The 14,126-nt window shown below is 34.1% G+C and overlaps 1 protein-coding gene across 1 annotated transcript in view; it reads right to left on the reverse strand.

The window, feature by feature from the left end:
- Nucleotides 1-14,126, reverse strand: part of LOC135202286 (voltage-dependent T-type calcium channel subunit alpha-1G-like) — a 146,353-nt gene that overhangs the window by 26,933 nt on the left and 105,294 nt on the right. Inside the window, 5 exon segments of the mRNA XM_064231595.1 lie at nucleotides 8,101-8,138; nucleotides 8,141-8,270; nucleotides 8,677-8,798; nucleotides 10,913-11,062; nucleotides 12,373-12,503. Of these exon segments, the coding sequence (XP_064087665.1) occupies nucleotides 8,101-8,138; nucleotides 8,141-8,270; nucleotides 8,677-8,798; nucleotides 10,913-11,062; nucleotides 12,373-12,503 (571 nt within the window).

The following is a 14,126-nucleotide window of genomic DNA, read 5'->3' on the forward strand; positions in this document are numbered from 1 at the left end:
GTAGTGATCATACTGAATATAAAGACAAAATATAACAACAATGAGTAAACCAAAGCATGGCCACCTCTCACCTAAAATATCATATAAACAAATACGTGCCCCCAAACAGACCTAACTTTATAGGAGGGTTATAAGCCGTAAAAGACAATCCAAAACCTTTAATCAGATTTACTTTTTGGTAAAAAGATCTGAGTCCTGCACCTTTACTTACCCTACCTCTAAGGGATTACGGTACTTACCTCTCATAAGATATTATGTATCAGTCCAAGATTAACTTGACAGCCCAAGTAGAAAAGTAGTGGAAGATTAAAGAAAGAACAATCTACATACGTAATATTAGCAGGCCTATTGCACAAAAGGATGACATCTAAGTCAAAGATCAGAAAAGTTCTGAGGAGACTGAGGTGTTGTTCCTGAAGGCTACAAAAGTGGCTCAAGTATAGACACACACACCAATTTATACCTTTTTGAGGGAGTTAAAAATATACTAATATGCCTTTTATATGTACTATACTATGTAGTTATACTAGTATCACATTTTCCTCTAATTCTAAAATGATCATATTTACTCTAGAAAACCAATAAAGTCCAAAACAATGCCTTATGCCTCTATACTTTTACATTTGTTTCAGCAAATTTGTAATTTTTAATTTGCACTTTTCATGTTCCATGAGACATTTGGTTTCAACACGATTCAGTAGCCATGCCTATAACCTGTACGTATCCATTTCACAAGACCTTTATGAAAATCAAAGACACAATTCATATAGATTTCCTTAATGTGGAAGCAATGCTATAACTGTTGTCATGTCTGATAATCAAATGAGAGCAACCATTTATCAAACAGTTCGTAAAAAATATTTCCAGTATGAATTTCCATAATGTCAGTTTTATGATTTTACAAGCAACCCATTATTGTTCATATAAATAAGTGTTCCTGATTACCTATTTTGCAAGCTTTTTAACAAATTTAAGAATTGTTTTTAAAAATTACATTTCAGCATTGTTTCCTGGGTATGCTTTTTTATATACGTATCATAGAGAGATATAACCAGGGAAATCATAAATGAGTAATTGAATTCAGTTGAAAATAATTTGTAATTTTTTACTTTAAATTCTGCTACTAAATAATTAAAATGCACAAATATGCTTTGAAATTTTTTGTGTGGACTGGGGACCCATAACACTCATTTTCTACACACTTTAGTGACACTTTCTGGTGAAACTTAACTTCTTAACAAGGGGCCTCCAAGCTTTATAAAGCCTAGGTAGGACAGGGATTAGTAGCTTTCAGAACTGTGTGGTAATACCAAACTAATGCCATCTTTTTAACCACCTGTGTACCAACTACTATTTGAATCTGACTCTCCCTACTGCACTCAATAAAGCAATGACAGATAAATACAAATACGTACTACAGAATAAACAATTACAAACTTTGCTTTCCTTGTTAATGTGACAACTCTCATTGCTTTGCTTTTACCGAAGTTGAAATTTGTGGTACGTACATATTCAAGTATTTTGAGCGACACATAACACTTTGGAAGGGGAAGATATGTTCACATGTTTGTGGTAAAGAGTGGGCAGGTAAAATTATCAAAATATGTACGCATTACAAATATCAAATTCAGGCAAACTGATTCCACGCCATAGACAGGTATGTTACTCATATTTTTTTATTTATGAACTTTCAAATTCTTATTTAAAAGGGTGTGTTTGCCATGGCAAAATGCTGCATGTATTAAGTTTTGATTACTGTTTTAAGGACTCACCAATTATAATCTGACACTGCAATCTTTCAAAAGAAATGGCTATAGACTCTGCAATGCCAAGTGTGCTACATGATGCTGACAACAAGAGTAAAATGAAGATTTGAAAAAATTTGTCTCAAATGAATATGGAGACTCAAGTTAAAAGGAAAATATTTTAGCATTCTTTTAAATACGTACTATGGAAAGTAGCCATGTTGGTGTGCAAAAATTTGTTACTCTTAAAGGTAGAACTATAACACATCATTCAAGGTACGTATTACATCACTAAATGTAAAACTATTTAGAATGAACCTGAATGGCTGTTTTCTAATGAAAATTCAACTAAATAAACATTACATATGAACAAACTCTAATTACTGTATAAACTTGAAAGGATACTGCAAATCTAATTTGGGCTGTGCTTGGCTAAGACATGTAATCATTAGAAGACTAGGCGTATCTATCTTTTTCAGTAAAATAATAACAATTATGGCACAGTAGTACTTCTCTAATACTATATGGATGATAACATATTCCAGAATTCTATTAATGAGGACTGTGAAAGTAGTAATTTATTCCAGAATTCTGTAGGTTAAGGCAGTGGAAATATTACACCTGCATTCAAGATAACATGGCATGATCAAGTTTTCCTGAGTTCCATTAGCTGAATGTGGTATGTAGTAATAACTTATTCCAGAATTAAGGTAATGGAGACAGTGTAAGTGAAAACATACTGTATAAGCCCATTAGTAGAAACAATGTATGTAACTGATAGAATAAAAATAACAGAAATACATGATCACGTTAAACTGAAAAAATGATAAAACTGGGTGATGGAAGAGATGAAATGAAAATGGAGAACCGGTAAAGTACCAATTGATAATGAGACAAAATTCAGATTAAGTCAAATCGATAAAAAATCAAAGGTAACAACAAAGTTAAAAAAACTGACGAAAGTACAAAATATAATGGTATTGCAAAGTGTAAAGATATATAGTGCAGGGAGTAGGCACAGTACAGCATCATATTTGTAATACGTAAAAGTATAACAGGAAATAGTAGTAAGATAAAATAAACATTTAAGAACTGGTAATTACAATGGAGCAGAAGTGGATTATTATTACTAGTGCTGCACTTTTACCTGTGAATGATTTGTTCCTAAATGAGAGGAGTGAATCTCATTAAATTTTAATTTATAAAAAATCTAAAAATATAATAGTAATTTGACACCCTAAAAATGGTTAAGATATTAAAAAAAATTTAATAGAAATATTTTAACTAATTTTTGTTGTAGGTTGGTTAGAGAGCCATTTCAAACAATTTATTGGGTAAGGTATTTACTCTATTCAAGGACGGCATCTTGTGGAACTGTGGAACACCAGCTGAATTTCATGACTTAACTGTGTTCACTTTGTAAATGAGATAAAGCTCTTCCTTAAATACAAAGACAGTAAGATGCACAACTAAAAGTCCTCATCAAGACCAGATCGGAAGATAACAAATACGGGATTAAAGAAATAAGTTTGACTGGAAAGGATTTGATGGGCCTGCTTAGAGAATTAAAATTAGTAAGAATAGTGGAAACATTTGAGATTACTTGAACATAGCAGCAGAAGGAGAGAAACAACCAATTTACCTATCATTCCAAGGATATGTGATTTTGTAATAACTATAAAGAATGCCATATCCTGACAAAGGCCTTGATCTGTTCAAGTTTAAAAAAGTATATCAAAGGGTCTAAAGATTGGATACCATAATCTATAAGCATGGTTGTCTTTGATCTGATAATTGTAAATGCCTCTTTAGTACCTCTATCAACCTGTGGGTTGTGAGTAGTGATACATGACCACAGATCCAACATATTTCAACATTTGTATAAGTTTATACCAACAGCATAATTTTGTGGAATGAAAAATGATTTACAGTAAAAAGAATTTTAATAACTATCTATTCTGAAATGCTCCAATAACTGCTGATATAATTTTTCTTGAATGGAATTCTTCATAAGAAAAAATTAACTAAATGCTCTTTTCAGAAAATATGTCAGCTGATTCTTTAACAGAAAGAGATTTATAGTATCAGTTCATAATGATGTCTCATTGTGAGAACTTTCAAAAATTAAGTTCTAGATAAGGATTTTTTGATACCTCATCTGGTAAGATTATTGTAGGAAAGGTTATAGAAATAAATAAAGGGCAAAATAACATTAAGGCAATGCAAAACAGACCAGATATGTAAAACTGAGATGAAAACTATATGCTGTAAAAACTTACACATGGGTCTGCTTTCTTCGCACAGGAAATAAAATGTACAGTGGAAAGAACAGGAATGAATAAACTTATATATTGGAGATAGTGCAACGAAAATTTCACCTTGTAAAAAACTATTGCACTTCCTAAAGAATTTGCCTATTGATGGATTATACCACACTCAAAATGGATAAAACTTATTCAAGACAAATCCAGTTCTGTCAGCACATGATATTAATTCAAGTGGTACTTGCACTTCACAACAGCTATACTGTATGATAATAGCAGTACGTATAAGGAATTCTGTATGTAGGTAATAAAGGATAAAACATCAGGATTCATCGTACAATGTATCTGTGCAACAAATCTGGGGTATTTGTGATGTATTTCAATTGTCACTGAATTAGCAAGTGTATAATTCACTTACAGCATCAGTCTTTTAAGAGGCTCTAGTTTGATAACTGAAACTGTCAAGGTTGAGTAGTAACATAATGTCATTTATGGAATTCAAAAAACAAAATTCTGAAAACAAAATATGTTTTCTAAACATGAAGAATCAGTGAGCACTCCAAGAAAATAACCAGATCTGTAAAAATAAAATATTTTCCTTAGTCTAAGACTAAAACTGTGACAAATAACCTCATGACACCTGTTCTGGCATAAATGTAAAAATAATCTTATTAAACTGTTTTTCTTATTACCTAGTTTCTTTGGAATGACTTCTGTTTGCTGATGCTCCTATCAAACAAAATATATTCCTACTCTAAGATGGCATGATACCTTAACATTTGTCATGATACTGTATTTTACAGTCTTGGGCTATTTGTCTGTATCAATATGCATGCAGGTAAGTTAGTGACTCATTAAGATTAGCTTAACACAAGTACGTATCAGCACCACACCTCAGGTTGTACACTATTTTTGTTTATAAAACGCATAAAAACTGTTTTCTAACCCATAAACTACTTCAGGTCTAGAATATAACTAAAAACTAACTTTTCAATACTAGAAAACCACATCCAACTCTAGAAAGTATTTAAGCATCTCTTTCATATGACAAAAATACCATACTTAATGCCACAGCTCATTAATAAAAACACAAACATACAAACTGTTAATGAAGACCTATGCCAATTACTGATAAAATAAAAATAAATCCAAATATGGTCAGTCCATACCATTAGCAAAATCTAAGATCAAGGAATATAAACCTGCTATATTCAGCTGCCAAAATATCACTTGCATAAAGTCTCTCCAGTTTTCTTTCTAAAACGACTGATGACTGCAGTCATGCTGATGTTGACTAAACTCCAGTTTTTGAAGCCGTTAGTGATGTCCAACACTTGTGACTGAATTTTAAATGAATATTCCAAAACAAACGAGAAGTTTCTTGATGAAAATCTAACAAATTTGTAAGCAGTAGTCTCTTACAGTAAAATTTAAATAGTTAATTTTATAAGTCAAGCATGATTTGACAAATCTTATCAGACAGCAAATATCAAAATAGTTTGCAAGGCTGTCAGCTTAATAATAGCTTTTCCTCCTAGCACCTGTTCTCTCAGGTTCTTGGTCCTCTATTGCATCCTCATCAGCCATGCTAGCTTTGCTTTTGGATTCAAGCTCTGTCTCTCTCAAATTCTGTGATGATGTATGGGTTCCCTCTGTCTCTGGCAATGAGGATGCTCGTAGCCTGACTGGTGAAAATAAAAAACTATCATCCTCTACCTGTGAACAATTTCCTTTAGAAATTCTGTTAGAGATATAACAAATTATATCCATGTCAACGCCTACACACTTGTCAACCATTTTTGGTTTTTCCTCTGCTCCTAGTAATATCATCTTCGAATTTTCTTCACTTAATTCAGAATTAATTTTGCATTCATTAATTCTGTCTGTCTTTGTCAAGTTTGCCTTTTCTACTTCCAAACACTTAACAATATGATTCTCTTGGCTTCTCTGATGCATCTTTTTGCTTCCCTTCAAATTCCTCTTAAACAACATCTTTATATTCTCAATCATTGTACTAAGCTTGAAAGCTTCCTTTTTAGATTCATTACCTTCAATATTGTCCACACTGTTTGTTACAATAACATTGCACTGTATCTTATCCACAGAAGGAGGTGGTGCACTGTTGTTAAGCCTGAAAGAAATTCTTTTCTTCTCTCTCTTACCATCTTTACAAAATGCACTAGATAATGTTGGAACAACTTCATGGTTAGGTTCGCAAGTATGGAAATCACTGTCATTTGAACAAACGTTTAATGTCTTTTTCATGGATATTTCACTAGTGCTCTGATGAAATTCTAAATGTGAGGGTTCTTCAATATCAACTACAGTACTTTCATTATTAGGAAGTCTTTCACAAGCAATTGGTGAACAACTAATGCAAGTTATATCATTAGAATCAGAAATTTCCTGCCCTTTCGGCAATGGAAATTCACCTAATGTTTCACTGGAATGTTTCTTTTGAAAGGCACTGGGACTATGTACATCATCCAAACTAGAATCTAAATTGACAGAGGGTTTGTCTCTGCTACTACATTCACTATGATCCGTGGAGGTGCCAGGAATTTCGTCTTCAGTGTTGGTAATATCAGCATAGTTGGAATCCTCACAGCTTCCCTCATTGCCACTATCAGTTATGGGATTTACTTCAACACCACTTGGATGATCAGAATCAAAGAACTCATCATCAAAATCTAGACTTGCATTCTCCTCTTCACCTGACTCCCCTTCATTGAGAATGTCTTCATCAGTTGAGAGTTCTAGCGAGTCCTCTAAACTATCCTCGTCATCAGCAGTCTTCTTCTTACCTCTAGCTTCAGGGGGCTAAGGCAGGGTAAAAACTTGTCAGATAAATAACAATGACATGAACTGTATATAGTGTCCCTACAAGAGAATAATCCCAGGTCCTTAGAAAAAATAAAGGAAAATAATGATAGCAATTCAAATATAGTCTTTTAAAAAGAAAGCATGAGCACTAGAGTGAAAAAGAAAATATAGATAAAAAATAACTTTGAAGAATGACTTCAAAATAATTTAAGAATACTAATAAAGCAAACAATTCTCAATCCTTAGAACATGTGTGAATAAAGATCACCAGAGACTTAGGAATATGAATATAACATTCTTGAGAAGGGTTTCCATGCAATAAGTTTGGAAAAGCAGAAGACATGAGGCTGTGAAGGGGAAGATTTTGTTTGTGAGTTTTGAATCTGTACAAGTGCTCCTAATGCTAACACAAGCAATTGCAAAGACCATTTAATAATTAAACACAAGAAGTTAAGACTGAATAATAAATCTAGAAAATATTCAGGCTAGAGTCCCTGGATAATTGTAAAATGAGACGCAAAACAATTTGAAAGGCAGTCTGCCACCAAACAGAATACATGTTAATTACATATGTATATTTTGATAAGTCCTACTTTTAAAAGATTCTAGCCCATAAATAATCAATAAGATTTTCCATAAGAAACATTTTGATGCCCTTAGATGATCTGATAAAATACAGGTTCAAAATGAATAACTAGATCCGAAGCTAGTAGACTCAATAAGAGATTTAGCTCTAAATAAATTAACCCAATAGTGCTACCTAAAGAAGTAAATCTGTTATACTTTAACTTAAAACTGAGAGTTTGATTTCAGAATGACAATCCAGAAAAACAAAAAACAATATGTAATAGGAAATCTTTATGCACATTTCCAGTGGCGTAAATTAATCACTATTAAACTCCTGATGCAATTACGTGTACCTCATACTCTGGGTAGGTAGTTGTCTTTGCAATTACTGGAGGATAACAGAAATATATCAAGCATTGTTCAAGAATTTCAAAGGATCAATACTTCAGTACAGTAAATAGTGAGAGAGATCTTCCAGTTTAATACAATACATGCAAAAAGACTGTCAGGTTGGATGGAAAAAGATATGTTTCAAATGAATAAGATCCAAGATTGCATGAGAGACCTTTCCATAGGTATTTAGCATGAAGAAAAAGTACTGGAAGTTGATCATACTTTTTGTGAATTACATTAAAGCAATTTACTTTACAGAGTGTGAAGAGGACGAAAGGTAAAAAGTTGAAAATCAAATAGCCACATACCAGCTTATGGCTCTCCTCCAAGTGCTTCATCAACACGCCACAACGACATTGACCAAAACAAACTGAGCCATGAGGACGAATACCACAAAGAAAATGGGCGCTACGAAAGGGTAAAGGCAACAGTTCTTCACACAGTCTGGATTGCTGTCACATTTGTCTCGAAGTGTATCCTGAGGAAAGGGAATTCAAAATAAATTACTTCAACCAATTACACATTGTACATGACCAGCTGAAGTCCACACTAAACTCCAAACGTCTGTTGTAATACAGATACAAATTTAAAGATAGGAATGGTAAAAGAAAAAACTAAGACAACTGCTCACACCCCTGATTAGAACCATGTAATTCCATAAACTGTATAGGCTATCAGCTATCATGCGTTTACTTGTGTCACAAAATAAGTTACACAGAAAGGACATGAACAGCATTCAAGGTAACACCCAGTACTCTTTAATATGACAAAGCACTCTTTGGTTTTAGTATTGGAGATAAACCCTTTACATAATTAGAATCGTTCAATAATTTCTAGTACTCTTTGGTGTGACACAGTAATGTAGGGGAAATGATGAATCTTACCTTCATTATACCATTCCAGTTGTCTCCTGTAGCAACACGAAAAAGTGTAAGAAATGCCATTCCAAAATTTTTGAAATGTGCATGTTCCCCAAGTCCTTGGCACGGATGTTCCTCATCACATTCTGGAAAAAAGGTTAATCACTCACTCTATGGACTTTCACGCCTCATTTTGACACAATGCTGGCTGCTTAACCAAAAACTTCAGTGTTATTGAAAGTTTCAGTAACAATTTTTTTTATAAGGTGGAGGCCTTAATCCTTTGCTTAACTCTCTTTTAGGGGTGGCACGCAAAAGTGTAAATGCCCCCATTGTAGAGGATTCAAATGAAACATCTTGTTCTTGCTAACCGAGTCCTTATACAACTCATATCTACTACTTATGTTATGAATGTTTGGGTTTGACTAAAGAAATCTCAAGCAGGATCCGAGAAAGAATCTGAAAAGGAAATGAAAATTATAAAAGGGAGTTAGATGTCAGACTTAATGATAGTGAACTAAAAAAGGGTAAAAGATTTACAGAAGGACACAAGAAAATTTAAGAATTACCTGACAGCAAAGGATGGTCGCAAATATGAAGTAATTACTTTATGGAGGAGTAATGATAGTTTATATTTGACAACGTCTCCAAAGGTTGTGTGTGTGTGTGAGTGTGTGTGTGTGTGTGTGTGTGTGAGAGAGAGAGAGAGAGAGAGAGAGAGAGAGAGAGAGATTGGTGGAAGAATGAATGGGAGTGGTTAAATGGCGGTCGGAAGCATGTCTGTTGTGGCGCTCTGGAGTATGTCAGTGGAAGTCTGTTACGAGAGTCTAAGGAATGAGGCATCTGGTGAAGTCGAGTTGGGTTTGGCAGCAGTTATCCTTTGGTGGTTAGTTCTTTTGGTGTTATTTGATAGATTTTTGGGGTTGTGAAGTTGTTGTACGTGTGTCTGTCTGGTTGTGGTGAAGTAGAAGAGGTTGGTGGTGCATTTTCGGTGGCTGTGAGTGGTGGTTGGGGCAGTGTTTGGTTTTGGCGGGTTGTTGTGCTTGGGGAAGTCGTGGTTGTCGTGTTCTTTTGGGCTGTTGGTTTTCGTCTGCAGTGATTTGTCGGTTATTGAGTTGTTGTGGGGTTGTGGGTCTCGGGTGGTTGGTTTGTGTTTGGTTGTGTGTCGGCTAGCCTATAGCCTATATCCAGCGGACAGCACAGCCTAGCTCTGAGTATCAGAAGCCAGAGGTGAGTACCTATTTGTGTTTTGTGAGTTTGGTATTTCATTGAACCAATTGTCCTGCAGGTTAAAGGTAATGTAAAGGGGAAGGTGTGTGTGTGGGAAATTTTGTTAGCTGGTAAGATTAACGTAACTGTGGGGAGTTTACTTGTTTTTTCTAAGCTTGTGATCCTGCCACAACTTTATATCTTTTTATGAAAAGCAGAAATGGAAATATAATGCAAAATACTGAAGAAAAGGAAAGAAGATGGAGTAGGGAAAATAAACAATACAAATTAAAGACAGTGAGACCTGCTATCAGCTACCCATGGTAGAGGGGCTTATTTTGTACATGAAATTTAGAAGTTTGAGTAAAAGAAAAGAATTACAGAAGCATTAAATCCCACTGAGGACAAGAGTTAAAATAATAACTACAATAATAACGAGAGCTTACAAACACAGGGTGAGTATATAAACCCAAAGGGGTAAGTGGTTAACAGCAGTGATCCTTAAAGAAGAAATTTAATTGTAAGTCATTTACTTAAAAGTAAAATAACTGCTTTACGAAATAATGTAAACTAAATACGATATAAGAAAAAAAAGTCAGTGTATGCCATGATCACTGACAAGATAAAAATTCTTGCACTCCTTGGCTACTGGCTGAAAAGTAAATTCTTGAACATTATCTGACTGTGCAAGAATTCCAATGAAGTATTTAGTAAAAATGGAATAAAAGTAAAATGAAAGTGGAATGGTAAGACAATAAATAAAATATTAGAATACAATTAGCAGAAAATGAAAGCGAAAGGTTCCCCTTCTGATGCTTTCTCATTTACAGTCAAATTTATGTATTGAAACTGTACGGGTGATTACCAGTTCAGACCAGCAAAATGTTCACTTTTTACGTACGTACATTACATAAACTCAAGCGCAAACAGAGAGACAAATTTTGTTTTCAAATCTAAAGTTTAAGCATCTTACTAATTTTTCCAAAGTACCTTAAAATAGCATGTTCATCACACGATTATGGTAGTTGTTTCATGTTCCCATAATACTTACCTAACCTGCCGAAGAGCTCCACACCTAGGGCTGCAAAGATGAAGAAAAGCAAGAAGAACAAGAGACCCAAGTTTCCCACCTGAGGCAGAGCTTGCATGACAGTATCAAGCAGAGCTCGAATTCCTTTCGCCATCTTGAGCAACTTCAGCACTGAAAAGAATGAAATAATGCAGACTCGACTGATAAAAGCATTCATCCTCAACATGAGTACACCTCTATATCCAAATATCAAAATCCAAACCAAACAATTCGTGAGTCAAATATACTTCTATGAATTACATATTGTATGACAAGTCAACATCAATCGTCAAACTGCCATTCTCTTAGCATTTTAGTAATTTGGCTATCTTGAGTGTCATGGACTTTCAAACTGGCTAGTTAAATATGCAAGAGAATAACACAAACATCACAAACAACATTTTTGGTAATGTGGCTCAAGAAGTACCACTACATGTTAAGAAAGTATCACTTTCATGACAAATCGTGCTTATCTAGCGACGATGATAACAGGATTTTTGGCACTGATACCCACTTAACAGTAGCACCGATAACCAATATATATATATATATATATATAGATATATATAGATATTATATATCTATATATATATATATATATATATATATGTTCTCGGCGAGGTGCTGATAAGTGAAAACTGCCATTAACCGAAAACTTGGTGATTTATGGCACTGAGTTTAAGCTAATGGCGCCTCAGTTAGGTACGTTATGGCACCATTACTCTATCATCAGTACCTTATGGCGCCGATAACCAAAACTCAGCATGTTATGGCTCCATAAATGCTTTTATCGACATTAACCGAGTCCACCAATAACAGGGGACTGCCTGTATATAACATACATGTAAATGTACTATATATATAATTGTGTGTGTAAGCCTCCTCATCAATTTTTAAAAGAAATATGGGTTGTGTAGTCCTACACTGCTGAAAAGCCTTGTGCAAAAGTGTTTGAAGCGTTTGTGTTGTGAATGCTTTGACATGGGTTTCAACAATTCAGAAATTAAAGTAAGAATGTTGTAGTGATCAATGTCTGGTCTTTTCTTCGGGAAAATATTACATACTATTAGAAAATATCATATGATGTATTACTCATTCCAAGGAAATTATAATGCCAGACTCCATAATGTACCTCAATTTTTTGAAACTCACAAAATCATGAATCCACTACACTGAAACATTTCATTTTCCATCTATAAACATGAGTCACTTTTCTACATGTCATATGGCAACAGAATAGCTCTTATATATTCCTCTATAAAAAAGGTGACTTATTACATGTGCAAAGAGCAGTAAACATAATTTGCCTTACATGTGTATCCTTAATATTTACCAGTAGTTTCAAGAATTACTGTACGTATTATCTTAGTCTCTTAGTCACAGCCTGCTTGGTCTCTGTCTTCACTGTGACTGCTGGCTCAACAGGTTATTGGGCTACTTACCACGAGCAATTCGAAGCACCCTCATAACACGGATAATTGTAGGGTTGATTGGGATTATTTCACTCTTCATCTCCTCCAGCACAATACCAACCACAGACAGGATAACAATAAGTACGTCTAGTTGGTTCCATCTGTTTGTGGGATCACCATTGAAAAGAAAATTAGTATTCAAAAATGAAAATATTACACAGGAATAAAGGCATGGAATGTTACAAAAGCTCTTAATTTATAGATTTGATCATTATTTCCATGGCTGAATTTTAATATGTGTAAGACTTATGAAAGTAGTAGAATTACATCAACACCTAAAGACAATATGAATATAGAAATTAATAAAAGAGACAAGACAAAATGGTCAATGCAGTACAAAAAAAAATCACTCTACTGAACAACTACTGGGGTTACATAAGACTGAAAGTCATCAATTCCTATTGCGATGCTTATACAATGTTGCAAAAATAAGGTACTTATATTCCTAAGACAACTGCAACTTTGTGATTTTGTTACGCCATAAAATTTTAATGATATGTACAAACTTTATCAGCTATATTGAACATCATTCTTCTTATTAAAACCTATCTCTCTTCGCTTTTTTTCTTGACACTAAGCAGCAGTAAAACACTGGCACAGCATGACGAAATACAAGTAATCACAAATACACAACAGAAAGCTGGGTTTATGGCAATCAGTTAAGCTATGAATTTGTGGTACCGTACCATTCTGATTGTGTGGAATATTCTACTGTATGCCAAAATATTAATACTAAATATTACATATAAACTTATGAGTGCTCACTGAATTTTGCAAACTGCTACTGTACAAAAACTGCAGAATAAAATGACTGTAGACTAACTGTTTTTCTTTACGTATATTGACCCCTCCAATCATACTGATTCCACATTGTGGTTACAATGCCCAAAATGACCCCATTCTAAAGCCTTAGATGAAAGCAGCAGAATACCTAAAGTAAACTATTCAGGCTTGCACATCTGTCAACCATTGTTTAGTTTTAACTACCCAGCTCATTCTATGGCATGTCTAACAACTGTACACTTCATTTTGTATATTGTGTTTTATTCTCTTTTCATCGATATTTGATATAATTTCTGTCTTAATTAGAGTAAGTTACTAATCACTTTAAACTTGATGTAGTTGTATAACTGCTTTTCAGCTAGTATTTTGGCTTATTTCATATGACGGTGAGAAATATGAAGTATATAGCTCCGAGTCTTCCAACTGTTCTTGTGTCCTCTGGATTATAACTGAATTTTACCTTTTATCTTGGACTGCATAGTGTGTAAGTTAGGTCATTTTGATAGCTATTTCTGTCTGGTTTTGAGTGACAGGCTAACTACATTAATTTTGTGAGTTTTTGGTATGTACTTTGTCTGCTGCATGAGCTAGTTAGTGGGTAATAGCACAGAAAACATTAACAAGTGTGTTATATGCTGTGTGCAATGTATTTGTTTTTTTTAATAGTTTATGCAGTTTTGGGCTTTACATACCAATCTGACTTGTTTCCTCCAGATATCAATTAGGCCTTGTTCTACTTCCTGTAACTGGTATGCACTTTTTTAACAGAGGATATACATGTATATGTACTGCTTCACAATTGAGGGATTTTGACAAAGGAAAAATCTATTTCTGGGCTCAGCCGTGTCGCTCCGTGAAACATTCCTTCAGATAGCCGTACGCTATACGCACGCGTTTTTTCTTTCTCTTGTGTTTTTGCTATTTTGTATTTTTTCCTTCGT

This window comes from Macrobrachium nipponense, chromosome 30 (assembly GCF_015104395.2).
Source record: "Macrobrachium nipponense isolate FS-2020 chromosome 30, ASM1510439v2, whole genome shotgun sequence".
NCBI lineage: Eukaryota > Metazoa > Arthropoda > Malacostraca > Decapoda > Palaemonidae > Macrobrachium > Macrobrachium nipponense.